At 35.5% G+C, this 17,304-nt stretch overlaps 1 protein-coding gene across 1 annotated transcript in view; it reads left to right on the top strand.

The window, feature by feature from the left end:
* ZFC3H1 (zinc finger C3H1-type containing) overlaps positions 1-17,200 on the top strand; it is a 52,889-nt gene extending 35,689 nt beyond the window's left edge. Inside the window, exons 22-35 of the mRNA XM_082742837.1 lie at positions 624-810; positions 2,394-2,582; positions 3,191-3,428; positions 6,121-6,226; positions 6,310-6,508; positions 7,056-7,150; positions 11,057-11,167; positions 11,442-11,546; positions 11,676-11,841; positions 12,902-13,002; positions 15,122-15,223; positions 15,857-15,896; positions 16,133-16,195; positions 16,325-17,200. Coding sequence (XP_082598963.1) covers positions 624-810; positions 2,394-2,582; positions 3,191-3,428; positions 6,121-6,226; positions 6,310-6,508; positions 7,056-7,150; positions 11,057-11,167; positions 11,442-11,546; positions 11,676-11,841; positions 12,902-13,002; positions 15,122-15,223; positions 15,857-15,896; positions 16,133-16,195; positions 16,325-16,462 — 1,840 coding nt within the window. The 3' untranslated portion in view covers positions 16,463-17,200. The remainder of the gene's footprint in view (positions 1-623; positions 811-2,393; positions 2,583-3,190; positions 3,429-6,120; positions 6,227-6,309; positions 6,509-7,055; positions 7,151-11,056; positions 11,168-11,441; positions 11,547-11,675; positions 11,842-12,901; positions 13,003-15,121; positions 15,224-15,856; positions 15,897-16,132; positions 16,196-16,324) is intronic.
* The last annotated feature ends 104 nt before the right edge of the window (positions 17,201-17,304 follow it).

Raw genomic sequence — 17,304 nt, forward strand, 5'->3', positions numbered from 1 at the left:
TAGAATGGTAATATATCACACATACCTGAGTATGGTGCTCCTTTAACTTGCCTTGTGTGTCATTTCCATGTGGGATAAGTTACACTGTTTTCTTTTCTGACTCACTTACTGAGTGAAGGCCAAAAGAACTGTATTATTTTATGAATAGGATCATGAGAAACAATTATCTTCTTCAAGAGATAGCAAGCTTTTGACCGTTGAAAAAACTGTTACATTGAAAGCTTTGATATTTTGTGCTGGCAGTAGCTGGCCTTGAGGGGGAATTGTTTAACTTTTCCCATTCCCAGACAAGTGTAACTCATAAAAGGTATTGCTGAACATGGACATAAAGTGCATTTGAAGTTGATAATCTAGGGTTTTATAACATTGTGTTTTTATCTGGTAAATGCTCACTGAATATCAACTTAAAAAGGAATTGTTAGGTCTGTGGGAAATTAGAACCCTTTATGGACTGATGTGATTTTAAAATCCTAATCTATTTTTGTCATAGGCGATTCTAGCTCCTCAGTAGGTTCCAGTAGAAACAGAACTTTAAAATGGACTCATTACATAATATCAGCCTGATTTAAGAGTATTTTAAAACATTAAAAAAAATGTTCTTGTTTCTTCTTTTATACATATAGGCTTTGTTCAGAGTCCTTGGATTCTGCTTTAAATGTTCTGGCTCGAGCTTTGGAAAACAACAAAGACAATCCAGAGATTTGGTGCCATTACCTCAGATTATTTTCAAAAAGAGGAACCAAGGAAGAGGTGCAGGAAATGTGTGAAACAGCTGTTGAATATGCTCCCGATTATCAGAGTTTTTGGACTGTGAGTAGAAAAGATAACATAGTTCTGTGTGTGTGTATGTGTGTGTTTATAATTCTTTGGATCATCTTAAGTATTGTTATGTAACTTAAGTCATATGCTTAATCTGTACATAGATACAAGAATTTTTCATTGTCGCATAACCTCAAAACCACTCCTGGGTCAGGATTAAATTCAGAATAAACAAGAAGAAAATATTTAGTGAAGAAGTAATTTTTCTTGTTAACTTTAGAACATTTTAAAACATTCTATACTTACTACTCAGAGGCAGTTTTAAAGTTTGGGCGAAAGTTAAGTGAATTGTTTCTTGTAAAGCACATGAAAAGAATTTTTTTTTAAAGTTTCTTATGTTTATATAACATTTTCATGAATGTTGAGAAACATTTTGTTTTTATTATCTGTTCTCATTACTTATGAAAATAATCTATAATCCATACTAATAATGAACTTGCCAAGATACAAAGATTTTGTGAAAAAAATCGTTTTCTTCCTTATTTATTTATTTATTTATTTATTTGAAGATTTTATTTATTTATTTGACAGACAGAGATCACAAGCAGACAGAGAGGCAGGCAGAGAGAGAGGGGAGGAAGCAGGCTCCCCGCTGAGCAGAGAGCCCGACGTGGGGCTCGATCCCAGGACTCTGGGATCATGACCTGAGCCGAAGGCAGCGGCTTAACCCACTGAGCCACCCAGGCACCCCTCTTCTTTATTTTCTGAGATAATGGGGTGTTTCCTACCCATGCTTAAACATAAAATTATACTTGTAAAACAAGTATTCATTAATATCTGAATTTTTGCCAGCCAAACTCAACAACCGTAAGATTTAGCTAATCTGTTACTGTCAGATCCATCATTTACTTGCTAACTGAAATTCAGAACCAATAGATTTGGATAACATGGTATTCCTTACTGAATGAACTTGCCACTCTCTTACTCTCCTAACTCAGGTATGGAAGTGAAAGGTGCTTGATTTTTTACCTGGAGCCTTGTGCTATAGTTAATGCCAGTGATCCTCGTAAGATTTTATAGGGTATAATGTTTTTCCTCAAAGTTGTTTGGTCTATAAAGGACCTCTTAATTTTTTAGGCTCTTTTGTTTTGCCACATATATTTAATTTGTATATGTTCGTACACCTAAGCAATATAAATTGTATGTAATCATAAACCTGAACTTTAGAAAATCTGTCGTGGTCTTACTGCCATTTATTTGATGATTCAAGGAAAGGAGAGAATGAAATTGCTTCAGGGTTATTCTAAGAATACATCTGTATTTGTTTCAATGGAGTCTATTTTCCAACTTGTAGAAAGGGAAATACGGGTTATAGTACTGGAAGATGTGTGTTGTTTTAAGTGGAGCTCTGTGCCCAGCATGGGGTTTGAACTCATGACCCCAAAATCAAGAGTCTCATGCTCTACGGACTGAGGCACCAGACAGATGCCCCAGGAAGATGGGTTTATACATATTTATAATTATCCTTCTTGCAGAAATTGAAGATTTAATAAAACATTTAATGAAATGTGGAAAATCTGTAGCTTTACAGTTTATTTTTATGAAATATAATTATATAAAACCTCTTTGGGCAGTTTCTCCACCTAGAAAGCACCTTTGAAGAAAAGGATTACGTATGTGAAAGAATGGTGGAGTTTCTGATGGGAGCAGCCAAGCGGGAAGCATCAGATATTCTGTCCTTTCAGCTCTTAGAGGCCCTCTTGTTTAGAGTTCAGCTCCACATATTTACTGGAAGATGCCAGAGTGCACTTGCAGTTTTACAGGTAAACATTTGTTACAGCGTTTAGTTACACTTTAAGAGTTTTGTAGAGGTCTAAAACATTATAGGTTAGCATTGTTTAATAAGAACCCAGACTTCAGATTTGAATCCTTGTTTTGCCATTTACTAGTAAGTTGGGTCAGTTTATGACTGTTTTTCATTTGCTTAGTGGAGATAATGAGGTTTAAATGAAAGTAACATATGAAAAGTACCCACCAGAATAAACTTCTATATTTAGACATATGGAAAAATAATTAATCTATACTGAAAATCTCCTCTGAGGGTATTTGGGGCCTTTTTTGGTTTGTTCGTTTCACTCTTTTCTTTTTATGTTACTAGATTTTGAATGTCAAGACACTTAAAATGTACAAATAAGTTGAATTTTTTTCACAAATTTTATTATAAATCTTAGCACAGTAAAAATCTGGTATTGACATGTCAAGTTTTTTTTTATTAAAAAAATTGTTGACTGTCACTATTTTGACTTAGGTATTTAAGAAGCACTCCAAAGAAGTAGGAAGTTTGTATTCTTCTTTGCCTTCACATTTGAATCTTAGGAGAAATAGGAGTCCTTATTTTTTAAAAGACAGATTATTTTTTCATTTTACCTAGAATGCTTTGAAATCAGCTAATAGTGGAATAGTAGCTGAATACCTTAAAACAAGTGATCGATGTTTGGCATGGCTGGCCTACGTACATCTTATTGAATTCAACGTTCTCCCTTCAAAATTTTATGATCCATCTAATGCCAATCCTTCAAGAATCGTTAACACAGAATCATTCGTAATGCCATGGCAAGCAGTTCAAGATGTCAAGACTAATCCTGACATGTTGTTAGCAGTTTTTGAAGGTAAGTGTAAATGTTTAGAAGTTATTTAGAACATAAGCTTATCCCTTACTGTGAGTCTTCATAATTAAATGAAACAGATCTGTATGTATATATTGCAAGTTGTAGTTTGACACATTATTATGTAAGTGCTTGGAAGATTAAGGATCAAAAAAGAAGATGATTAGGAATTGAGCCATATAAGTTATTAGACATTTGGCATATATGAAAGCCAGGAACTGTGCTACATTACATAATTTTTCTGATTATGGTAAAAGATACTTGCTAAATATGTAGGTAATAGAGATTCTATATAGGTTTAATGAGTTGATTAAATTAGAGAATGAGGTAGTTTTTTTAAAGCAGTGTATCAAGCTGAACATTAAAAGATTATATCTTTTTTTTTTTTTTTTTTTTGTCAGATAGAGCGAGCACAGGCAGACAGAGTGGCAGGCAGAGTCAGAGGGAGAAGCAGGCTCCCTGCGAAGCAAGGAGCCCGATGTGGGACTCGATCCCAGGACGCTGGGATCATGACCTGAGCCGAAGGCAGCTGCCTAACCAACTGAGCCACTCAGGCGTCCCTATATCTTATCTTTTCTAATAACTAGAAAACAGGAAGGTGTAAAGCCTATTTTCTCTTTGTAGGAAGTATATAGCCTATTCAGAAGATAAAATCTATACATTTGATATAATTATTAAATTATGAGATCATGTAACTGTATTGGTATATAGTTTAAATTCTGTGCTTACAGAAGAAGCCAAGATCTGTTATTTATAGAATTATATTGTACAGGTCATAAACTCAAAGGAAAGAGATTATTGTAGGTTGACATGATGAAGGAATTCTTCATAGAAGAATTAGGACTTGGAGCTGGACTTTGAAGCTTGACTCTAATGTGACATATATGCCTTGCTTAAAGATGGAATCCTTGTCTTACTTACATCTGTATGTCCCAAGGACCTATAATGTCTGGCAGCATACTAAGTGCTTAGTAAATACGTATTGAATAAACCAGTGAAGAAAGGAAGGAAAAGAAGGATATTCCTGGTAGAGGAGCTAAGTAAACAAAAAGCAACATAGAAATTGGTATAGTGGACTTGAAGGGAGATTAGGAGAAGGGAGAGTCCTTACCAAAGTCAGAGTTTATGCTGGAGAATAGTAGGAATTAAGCTTGTTAAGTAGAATGATACCAGATTTTCAAGAACTTTGTAAGTGTGGTAGACTTGTTGATGGTGGTTCTTGAAGAAAGGAAGAATGTGCCGAAGAGGAATGATTGCAAAGGTATGAAAACAGCCAGAAGCTGATGGCCAAAAGTGAAGCACAAAAAAAGTAACCAGGAAAGAGGGACTATTTATTGGAGCTATTTGGAGTTTATCACATAGAGATGTGGGGACTGATTAAATGTCAGGGAAGAAGAGAAGAAATAGTCAAAGATGATTTCAGGGTTTTGAGACTTGGAGAAAGAAAGTGTATGGATAGAACACAAGTAAATTTGGGAAGATTGATTTTGGTAGTAGGAGTAGTATTTGTGGTAATTGGTCATCCAAGTGGAAATGCTTGTTTGCAGAGGAGATAAGTAGACCTTGGACCTTAAGTGGGTGATTATGGATAGAGAAATGATTTGAAAATTACTAACATAGGGAGTTATTGTATTAAAAAATGCTTTACCGTTTTTAATATGCTTTTGCAAGAAATCATTCCATAGTTGAAGCAGTGAGATATTTTCTCTGAGGTGTAACAGGCATTTAAGAATATAGCAGTAAGAAGTTGAAAGAGAGGAGTCAATGAATGAGACCAAGAGGACATGAAGAAGAAGAACATTATCAAATGCTAGTCAAATAAATGGAGAGCTGGGCCTTTAGGTTTATTTAGATGATTTTTATAAGTAAACGTCAGAAGTGCAGTTTCAGAATGACATTCACTTTTAAACTCTAAATCTGGGCAATCTTGATACCACTGAGCAAGGAGAATATGGTGGCAGTTGTTTGGTGAAACAGTGGCCCACTTTCTGAGATGCAGAGTGGGGATTTTACAAGGGGAAAAGAGTGTTTTGTTTTGTTTTTTTAAAAGATTATTTATTTATTTATTTATTTGACAGAGAGAGGTCACAGGTAGACAGAGAGGCAGGCAGAGAGAGAGAGGGAAGCAGGCTCCCTGCTGAGCAGAGAGCCCGATGCGGGACTCGATCCCAGGACCCCGAGATCATGACCTGAGCCGAAGGCAGCGGCTTAACCCACTGAGCCACCCAGCTGCCCGGAAAAGAGTGTTTTGAAGGAGTATTGAAAGATCAAGTTTAAGGGGAGACATTTAAATGGCTGTAGAACAGAAAGCAGGGCCTCTTGAATTGGGTGAAAGAAAGATGAAGAGAAATCATTGATTTTCTTTTTTGGGATCATTTTTTAGGCATTTAGGTAAATGCAGAGACACTTTTTAAGTGAAAATGTTGATCCATGCGAGAGCTTACATAGCGTGGTTTTATTACTGGGAATGTGAAGGTAAGAGATGAATTTTAGGGAGTTTGGAGATACCTGAAAATACCTCCTTCAGGTAATAAGTAAGTTCAGTAAAGATAGAGTTCAGTAAAGATAGTAAGATGATAGTCAGGCAAAAGGAAAGGGTAGGCCACCATATTTCATTGGTCTCTTAGAATTGAAATAACATAGTCCCATAATTCGTTTTATGTTTGATTTCTGTTATTGTGATGTTTTTCGATAGATGCCGTGAAATCTTGCACAGATGAGAGCCTTACTGTTGAGGAGAGAGTAGAGGTCTGTGTTCCACTTTACACAAACATGATTGCTCTGCACCAGCTTCTAGAGAGGTAAAACTTAATCGGCAAGCAGTTAACCTTGTGTTAAAAATGATTTTTACTCATGTGTTTAGACCTGCTTTTTTCTTACTAAGGTACGAGGCTGCAGTGGAGCTTTGTAAATGTTTATTGGAAACCTGTCCCATGAACTGCCAATTGTTGGAAGCCCTTGTTGCTTTATATTTGCAAACAAATCAGCATGATAAAGCCAGGGCAGTGTGGCTTACTGCATTTGAAAAAAATCCTCAGAATGCAGAGGTTTTTTATCATATGTGCAAATTCTTCATCTTACAGGTAAAAAGGCTCATAATTCTTAAATATTTTTTTTGTGTTTCACATTTTCTTATTCATTCTTCACGATGTTTCAGACATCAGCCTCTCTAGGAAGCTTTTCCTAGTCTTTTTCCCTTTGGAGACTGTTAGGTATTATTCCTTCTGTCTTTGCTAGAAATTCTCTGTGCATAGTTCTACCATTGTACTTATTCTGTGGCTTTGTAGTTTTATTTGTAGCTGCTTTATATACTGTAATAACGACTTTGTGAGGGCTAGGACCATGTCTTAATCAGATTGAGAGCCCCCAACAAACCTAGCACCAGCGCTAAACATGTAATAGAAGCTTATTAGACAGTTGTTAGATGTGGCATATTGGGTGCTAAACTGTTTAATGGTTGATTGGATTTAATTGGAGATCAGAATATAGAAGTTATCTCTACCCCCATCTATTAGGGAAACTTAATTTAATCAGTAGGGGGCAGTTAAGGGCTTTTTCCTCCCTTGAAAGATTTAATTAAACATTGTAAGTCACATTAATGTGTATCCTTCATTTCTCTTTTTGAAATAGAATCAAGGAGATAATCTTCTTCCATTTTTGCGGAAATTTATTGCATCCTTCTTTAAACCTGGGTTTGAGAAGTATAGTAACTTGGATCTGTTTCGGTAAGTTTGTTGAACTCTTGACTTTTTTTTAAAAAGATTTTGTTTATTTATTTGAGAGAGAGAGACACAGCGAGAAAGGGAACACAGCAGGGGGAGTGGGAGAGGGAGAAGCAGGCTTCCTGCCAAGAGGGAGCTTGATGTGGGGCTCGATCCTAAGACCCTGGGATCATGACCTGAGCTGAGGGCAGACGCCCAATGACTGAGCCACCCAGGCACCCCTGAACTCTTGACTTTATAGAAGAAAGGGACAGTATAGTTTAGTGGAAAGATTATAGATTTTTTTTTTTTTTTGTGGGAGGATTACATTTTAGACTAATGTAAAAAAAAATACTTGAAAACTCTTACAGAACTGTTATGAGGGCAGTAGAACTGAATAAAAACAGAGAAAAGATGTAATATGCTTTGCATTCTTTGGATTAAAGGCACTGACAAAGGAAGAAGGCTTGTATTAACATCATGGTGACTCATTCTGCTTTTAATTCATTTGTTATTGTTAATTTTAGCACTTAATACTATAGCAATGAATTATCTGAGACAATCTCAAGTAAGTTTTGAAAAAAATTAATTTTAATTTGATTGTTGACCTCAAAGGGATGTAAATAATACACGTTTTACCTTTTTTAAGTCTGAAGAGAACCACTCTAGCCTCTGAAATACAGAGTGAGAAGTTTTCAAGCAGTCTTTTCTGGGATCATTTTCTCAGTAACTTATGTAAAGCTCTGTGTTTACTGCCTTTGTTTGGTTGTGAGTTCTTACTCTAACCAGAGAACAACAATAAGAGGCCACAGAAAGTCGTAAAGAATTATTTGGGGGTGGGAGGGAGGGTTCTCTTTCCTTCTTCCCATCTTCCTGTAGGCATCAGCAAACTTTTTCTCTTAAGGGCCAGATAGTAAATCTTTTTTTTTTTTTTTTTTTTTTTTTTAAGATTTTATTTATTTATTTGACAGAGAGAGATCACAAGTAGGCAGAGAGGCAGGCAGAGAGAGAGAGAGGAGGAAGCAGGCTCCCTGCTGAGCAGAGAGCCCGATGCGGGACTCGATCCCAGGACCCTGAGATCATGACCTGAGCCGAAGGCAGCGGCTTAACCCACTGAGCCACCCAGGCGCCCCCAGATAGTAAATCTTTCAGGCTTGCAAGCCATATGGTCTATCACTGACCATCACCTATGCTGTTTCAGGAAGAAAGTAGCCAGAGACAACATATAAATGAATGAGCATGGCTGTATTCTAATAAAACCTTATTTATTCAAAACAAAACAAAAAAAAACCCCACAAACCTTATTTATAAAAATAGGCATAGTCTGCTGATTCCAGGTAAAACAGCATCAAAAGGAAAATACTTTATCATTACATACTTTACTTTTTTATGTTAGGAAGAACTAGGAGAAGGAAGGCCCTGGGGCACCTGGGTGACTGTGGCTCAAGTCATGACCCTGGAGGGGATTGAGCCCCGCCTCAGGTTCCCTAAGGTTCCCTGCTCTGTGGGCATTCTGCCTCTCCCTCTGTTCCTCCCCCTGCTGATGCTCTTTCTTGGTGGTTGATTCTTTCTCAAATAAGTAAATAAAATCTTTTTTTAAAAATTAAAGAAAAAAAAAAAAAAGAATGGCCTAGGCTGAATATCTCCCAAAAATTTTTACTGTAGAAAATAGTACAGATAACATTTTGGTTTTATATATGCAAGTCTAATATTTAGAAATCGTTTTCTTAATTTATGTGCTCACTCAGCCTACCCCACAGTGTAGCAGTATTACATAAAAACAGAAGTAATTCACATTTTGTTAATTTGGTAATCCATCTACCCTAGAATATTTTACGAACATTCCAGTTTTAGTTTAGATTCGGCAAAAGTTGGACTCACTGTTTTTTCCTAGACTTGAGTCTTTATGTCTGTCCTTAATGATGACCAGTTTATTGACATAGTGATTTTAGTACTGTTTCTGAAATTCTTTCTGCTCTCTAACATCTTGGTTAAACCTTAAAGTTAATTACAAAAGAACAATTTAAAATACAGATTAATGGAGAAGAATTAAACTGTTCTATACGAAACTTAGAGATTGTTCAGCTTCCCCATGCTGACTTTGTCCATGTTTAAATTAGAGTGCTTTAATGTCCCAAACTTAGGCACAGGACAGATCCAAAGCTGACCTTTTTACAGACTTTGCTGGTTCTGATCATCCCTTGGGCATGGAGGTAATTGGTTTAGCTTAAAAGATGCTGCCAGTGTCTACTGTGGTAGCTAATCAAAGATCTTCAGATCTTCTGGATGTCAGCTTAATGAAGCAGACTAAATAACTGTCATTCAGAATTTGGAAATGGGGTGCTTCCATATAATCTTCTCATTGTTTACTAAGTCACTGCTTTATTCAGATTTTCATGGGAATAGTCATAATTCACAGTGTACTAAGAGCTGACAAAAAGAGTCTCTTGTGCTTAGTTTATTTAGACAATACTGAAGACCTTATTCATACAGAGTGTGCTTTTTCTGTTAATTTAGGAAATATTTTTTGAGTCAATTATTGGAAAATGAGAATGGCGATAGGTGAGAGAGTTTTTAGCATTGTCATATTTCTTACTGATACATATTTTAAAAAAAAATTATAAATACAGCCAAGGTTTATTAATGGTGCTGGTCAGTGCTCTTACTAGGGTTAAAAAAAATTTTTTTTTAACTTCATAAGTAGAAACTGTAAAGCAAGATGCTTAGAACCTTGTATGTATTGTAATATTTACCTAGAGTTGGATTCTGTCATTTCCCGTGTAACATTTACTGTAAGGACAGAGAGGAGGAGAGGTGTATGGGTGTGTCAGTGGTTAAACCGTCTGACTCTGGGTTGTGAGACGGAGTCCTGTGATAAGCTCTACATGTAGGGTAGAGTCTGCTTCTCTCCCTCCCTCTACGGTTCCTCCTTGCCACCTTGCATTCTCTCTCTGTCAAATAAATAAATATATCTTTAAAAAAAAGAAAAACTAGATAAGGTAATTTTCATGCATCTCAAGTCATTTCGAATTTTAGTAGATAGCTACAGAAGTTAACTTTGGGATTTTTTTCATTTTACTGAAGTTAGCCTAGGGATGGAGTCCTTCATTGATTAGATTTGAAGTCATCTCTTACATCATTTTGCAGGTGACAAATCTAGTATCTTTAGAAGTTAAGTGATTAGCTCATGATTCCTGCAGATGTTAGTAAATGCTCTACACACAAAATCAGATACATTAGGGAGAAATCTTAATTAGTAAGAGTCAAATAGATTTCTTTACTGATTGACTTCATAGAGCCTTTAATATTCTATTAAATATCCTACTGTGGCTTTTTAAGAGAGGGCTGTAATTTTCAGTATTTCTCAATATTATTTGATCATGGACCTCTTCTGACAAGTGCCTATGGACCAGTATGTTACAGAATATACTTCGATATCATATCTAAAATGAAAGCTATCATGGTATGTATGTGTATGTATGTATTTGAGAAAGATTGTTTTCAGATGTCAAGTTTCATCAAGCTCTTAAAGAACATTTTTTTTTTTTTTTTGGTGAGAAAGTATAGATGTTGTGGGGAAGTTTTAGAGACATGGTAATCCCATTTGGTGTTCTCTGTTTTTAATTAGATTTAATTAGATAATTATGGAGTTTGTTTAATTTGGGGGATAGAATAAATTCATTTTTGAAAAGGAGTTACTTATGTAGGTATAAAATAATAGATTGTGTGATGCTAGAGATGTGACCAAAGCAGTATGGTATACATGTGAACACAAAGTCTCAAGACTCAAAATATTAAAAAAAAACATTTAAGTTGAAGCAGAGGTGTTTTTGTTTTGTTTTGTTTTTGTTTTTCTTAAGTATTAGTAATCCATGTGTGCATAGACATAATTTCAAACAGAGGGGGTTTCTTGTTTTGTTTTGTTTTCAGGTATCTTTTAAATATACCAGGACCACTTGACATTCCAGCCCGTTTATGTAAAGGGAATTTTGATGATGAGATGTTCAACTACCAAGTTCCTTATTTGTGGCTGATTTACTGGTGAGACATTATCTGCTGTGGAGAGAAATACTGCATATTAGACTTGTACTTATTATTTATTACTGAGTTACACTATATTAAAACTAATTTGATCTTAAAGTCATTGAAGCAAAATTGAAGGGATGCTAAGGTTTATACATTATTAAAGAAGAAACCTCAAAAGAAGGATTCCATTGTAGTAATACCTGTAATGTTTAAAATAATACTTTGTCATTCCTTTACCTAATTGAATTGAGCTGTAGACATACAATGTTTTCCTTCATTTTTTAAACAGCCTTTGTCATCCTCTTCAATCAAGTATTAAAGAGACAGTGGAGGCATATGAGGCAGCATTAGGGGTGGCCATGAGATCTGATATAGTGCAGAAGATTTGGATGGAGTAAGTTTAGTTCCTCTTAATAAGAATGGGATTTGGGAATAAAGGGATATGGTGGGGAAAGGGGTGATCAGCTTTCAGAGAAAAACACTGCCTTAATTATTCTAAATTACAATATTTTTCTTTTGGCAGTTATCTTGTCTTTGCCAATAATAGAGCTGCTGGATCCAGAAACAAAGTCCAAGAATTCAAATTTTTTACTGATTTAGTGAATAGATGTTTGGTTACAGTCCCTGCCCGATACCCCATTCCTTTTAGCAGTGCTGATTACTGGTCCAACTATGAATTTCATAATAGGGTAAGAACTTAAACTTTTTTTCTTTTTATATTTGCAAAAGAAAGGGACTTCAAAAATGACAGCAAAACTATTTTTTATATCAAGAGAGCTTTTCTTAGGACCACTTTTGTAGCATCTAATGTTATTCTTGACTAAGTTTCCTACTTAGGACTTAAATCTAGGAACAGAACCCTTTAAGTTAAGATAAAATGTGCATATTGATTATTATATTTAAGAACATTTAACGTTAAGTAGAATTGAAGAGATGTTAAGGTTTCAGACATATTAAAGAAGAAAGATCAAAAGAAGTAATTATAGTATCAGTAATGTTTTTCTTGATTAGTTGGAAATTTTACTCAATGAAAAATTCCATAATGTACAGTGTAGCTACTTCTTTTGGTTACTGTTTTGTCAGGTGAATATTAGCTATACACTGAAATTACACAGTATAGATTTTTAATAGTAGAATATGACTAATGTATTTATAAGGTTATTTTCTTACAGGAAGGGAAGTACAGGTTTGGTTTTGTTTATTTTCAGAGACACTTTTCATTCAGTGCGGTGCAGGCTAAGAGCTCCAATTAAATTTCAAAAGCTCCATGTAGACTAAAACATAAATGTGTTTTATTTTCTTTTTTGGTGGGATGGTTTTGTTGCATTTGGGATAACCAATTATGCTTTGTACTTCTATGCCATTCTTTATCCCAGGATCTCAAACCACATTATGGACATTAAGTCATTTACACACGGGCATTCCATGAGCAAGATGTGGCAGGTATTATTAGTCTTATGACTTGCCCAGCTATACAGCAAGTAAAGGTAGACTCAGGAATGTAAACCCGGACTCCTGGCTTCTTGCCAGTGTTCTCAGTCCATGGCTGTCATCACTAGATCATATTACCTAATTCATATTTGGAAAGTCACTAATATAATTAATGGTAGGAACTGTAACTCACAGCATCATACATTGTTATAATTTATACATTCATGTCTTAAAGACCATTTTGGTTTTCTCATTAAAACACATAGGTAATTGGATTTCACATTTTGTTGCATTCATTCCCCCCCCCAACCTTTACAGGTTATTTTCTTTTATTTGAGCTGTGTTCCAAAGACTCAGCATTCCAAAACCTTGGAACGGTTTTGCTCAATTATGCCAACTAATTCTGGACTTGCACTGAGGTAAGAAAAAATAAAATTATTTTTGGTCTCAGCCTACTAGTATATAGCTCCTCATATAAAATTATTCTTAAACTTGATAAGATTTGTCTGTTCTTTAGCCTTTTCTCATTGATACATACTACTTCAGTTTCAGAGTTGTTGAGCAATATATACAGCTCTTCATGTAAGAGTATAAATATCTGGTCACTTTAGAAAACTGCAGGTTACGGGCAATTCACAGACCTGTACCCCTGGGGATAAAAATATATTATATGTTTATAAAAATTAAAAAATTAAAAAAAAAAGAAAAGAAAACTGCAGGTTATAAGGGGCATGTAATTCAAGTAAAGTTCATCTGCATTCACTAAGCACACACTATCTGTCCTTGGCACATGCATTATAAGCAATGATCATGTTTTATATAGCAAAGGAGTGTTACTTAAAAGGTTTATGCAGTGTTCATGGAGATAGCAGCTAACTATTTATATTTTGGTTACTATGACTTGTTTTCATGTAGATCAGTCACGCTCGAGTATTATTATGCATCAGAGTCTCCTGGGATACCCATTTAAAATACAGATACCTGGGGGGCACCTGGCTGGCTCAATTGGTAGAGTGTGTGACTCTTGATCCTCAGAGATAAGAGTTTAAGCCCTATGTTGGGCATTGACCCTACTTTAAATGTCAGTTTATTAATTAAATAAAATACAGATTCCTGAGCTTGAACCCTCAAATATATTTGAGAAACACTTATTTAGGGATTTCATACATTGAATTAGAGGGAGATTTCTGAGCATTTCTTTGCTCTGACAGAGTAAACTTACTCTCACCTTCAAGAATTGAGCATTTTAATTCAAAACAGTACCCTCCATGCTAATGCTTTGGCTTCTAATTGTGCAGTCACTACCACTGCATCAGTTGTGTCTTATGTTTCTAAGTTTGTTTTGTGGATCATAAGGTACCTAAAATACAAGTATTTCCTTGTGTTCTATTTACATTCTGCTTAGCATGTATGTGGGAAAATGGTATGAGATTGAAAAAATGGAAAGGCTTAAGGCTATGGCAAGAATAGTGTTTCATAATAAAAATTCTTAGTAAGCATTCCAGTCTGCAGAAGCTAATGTGGAAATTTCTATTACAGAGCATCACCTTTGGGGCCCCTGGGTGGTGGCTTAGTTAAACATCTACCTTTGGTTCAGGTCATGATCTCAGGGTCCTGGGATTGAGCCCTGTGAGCAAGGAGTCTACTTCTTCCTCTCCCTCTGCCCTTCCCCTGGCTCATGCCCTAGCATGCTCTCTCCCTGTCAAGTAAATAAATAAAAGCTTTTTTTTTTTTAAGATTTTATTTATTTATTTGACAAACAGAGATTACAAGTAGGCAGAGAGGCAGGCAGAGAGAGAGGAGGAAGCAGGCTCCCTGCTGAGCAGAGAACCCAATGTGGGGCTCCATCCCAGAACTCTGAAATCATGACCTGAGCCGAAGGCGGAGGCTTTAACCCACTAAGCCACCCAGGCGCCCCAATAAATAAAATCTTTAAAAATAAATAAATAAAGCATCACTTTTGGTAAAACATGAAAACCTGAAAATGTCGTATTTTGACTATTATGACTAGGATGGGCATTTAGGAATACAAGTTGTTTAATTGTTGGTTTTGATGGTATAGCTCTCCTTCTGTGTTCTGATAGTTATTTCCTTGTGGTCATTCTTCTCTTTTTCTCCCCCCCCTCCCCAGAATAGAGAACTTAATAATTAGTGTGCTTACATTTTAACCCAAGAAACATTTCATATTTACTCTGTTTAGTAAAGAAAAATACAAGGAAATTGTATTAACATATCAAGTCATTATTTTCAAAAATTTGTGCGGTGGGAAGCACATGGAGTGAATGCTTTAATGGGAATATACGGACCTATTTTAGTTTGTTGAATGTGGCATGGGCCTTGACTGGGCATCTTGATAGTTTGCCTATTCCTGTCCCAGGGCACTTTTTGTAAGAGGCATTCTACAGTCTCTTTCTGAATGACCTTGAGGGAATTAAACTGTTCAAAACTTAAACCTCAGCAGACATTCTGCTCATAGAGCACATTTGGGGTTCCCTACACTTGCAATGCTTTGTTCATTTTCCTGAATGTACTTTGCAGGCTACTTCAACATGAATGGGAAGAAAGCAATGTTCAGATTCTGAAACTTCAAGCCAAGATGTTTACATATAATATTCCAACATGCCTGGCCACCTGGAAAATGTAATGCAGCAATCATGTACATGTTTTTATAGCTTTTGCTTTTATTTGTAAGGTTTGCTCCAGACAGGTAAATCTGAAATGACATCTGTTTTTTTTTCCTGGACAGATCTCTACTCTAATTTAGATTTATTTTTGGCACTTGCTGAGCTTTTCTCCTGAGAGTAAGGGCATGCTCATTAACAGTTGCTTCTAAAAGCAGAGTGGATGAAGTTTTAATTTTTTTGAAGCAGAACATTTTAGATAACAGTATTGTTATCAAACAAATCATTATGCACATTTTAAGACCATCTTTTTTCTTAAATGCGGGGGTTTTCCCCCTCTTATAGTCTGATGTACTCTTTCTTTTAAAGGTATTATTAGTGTCAGGTGTTTTTACTAGTAATTATGAGTATTTTTCATGAACGTTATCTATGTTCAAAACACTGGTCTGCTTAATTCTTGTAAAGTTGATAAAAATTGTTGAATTTTTCTTTTCACTATAGGTTACCCTCCTTGGAAGTTTAGCCTGTTACTTTCAGGAAGTTTTGTACTCAGATTCCCACAGTCAGTATTCTGCCAGTGGTAGTATCTCATTTCATTCAAAGATATATAAATTTTTCTTTTCCCTTTTCTATATTCCTTTTTTCTTCTTAGAGCCATTGCTGCTGAGATTGTTCTAAAGGGACAAAGAGAGGTAAGCTATGATTGATTTATCAGATGGGTCATTTTATTTTTAAGCTTTTCGGCCCCTTTTGTTGACTTCTCAGTTTGAAAGGATTAAAACAAAAACATTTACATGCTAAGAACCTAAATGTTTGGAAACTTGAAAACCTGTTTTGTATATTATGAGGTCCCAGTTAAATAATTAGGATTATAAAGGTGTTTTTCATCATGTTTCCTGATGGAATTGTGTATATATCTATCTTATAGGTCCACCGTTTATATCAGAGAGCCTTACAGAAGTTACCTCTTTGTGCATCACTGTGGAAAGATGTAATGATTTTTATCTTTTATTTCATCTTGAAGTTTTCCTATAAATTTTCTGCATGTGCCATATCCATTGATGTGGTGATGCTCAAAATCTAGCTAAGTCTTACTTCTGTGCTTCCCTGTCTTTTACAGCAACTCTTGTTTGAAGCATCAGAAGGAGGTAAAACTGATAACCTGAGAAAACTAGTTTCCAAGTGCCAAGAGATTGGAGTCAGCCTAAATGAGCTCTTAAATTTAAACAGTTACAAAACAGAAAGCAAGAATCACTGAACACTGGGTGCAGTCAGTTCTAAGTCCTTATAATAATTGCCAAAATTATTTGAATGATCCTTCAAGATTAGGCTGATCCCTGGCTAAGGTCTGCGTAAGGCAGACAAGCATTACTGATCATATCAAGTCCCCTACAATATACTATTCTCAAAACCGGAAGCAATGAACATGACCCTCTTCGGTTGGATAAATGAACTTCCTGTTTGGCCTACTTCTGGGCCCTGCCAGATTCTCATAACATCATGTACGTAAGTATAGTTCCTCAAAGTGACTGACATTTATTTTAATTTTGCTTTGTTTTTGTTTTTATTTTTTACTTTTCCCCTTTCTTTACGTTGTGCTATTCCTGATTCACTTGACACTCTCTGATGCCTGAGAGATTCTTGTTTGGGATTTAATTTCCAGGGCTGTGTTTACAGTAAAATGCAGGCAGTCCCTTTTAGTTCTTCTTTAAACCTTTTGAGATTCTTCATTTCAGGATTTAAAACTTAAGCAGTCCATCTTAAGGAAAGTGTAACTGCCATGGCCACAAGTCTGCTAGTTGCACTTGAATGCTCTAACAGGGTTGTTAATTGCCCTTTCTACGTTCTGGACTCCTTGCCGAGACTGTTTAACTTGAAGATTAAAGAAACTATTGCAAATGCCAGTGCATCAGAACCTAAGAGTGGTCAAATATTATGTGCAATTTTTTTGTAAAGAAATTTTAATTTATAATAAAGTTTAACAGTTTAAAGAACAGTTAATATTTGAACTGCTTTGTATTGAAATACTACTTTGTAGTATTAAAATTGTTTATAAACAAAATATTTTTAATATAAGTTAACTTTCTAAAAAATGTTGCT

The sequence above is a fragment of the Mustela nivalis genome (assembly GCF_964662115.1).
Source record: "Mustela nivalis genome assembly, chromosome: 7".
NCBI classification, from domain to species: domain Eukaryota; kingdom Metazoa; phylum Chordata; class Mammalia; order Carnivora; family Mustelidae; genus Mustela; species Mustela nivalis.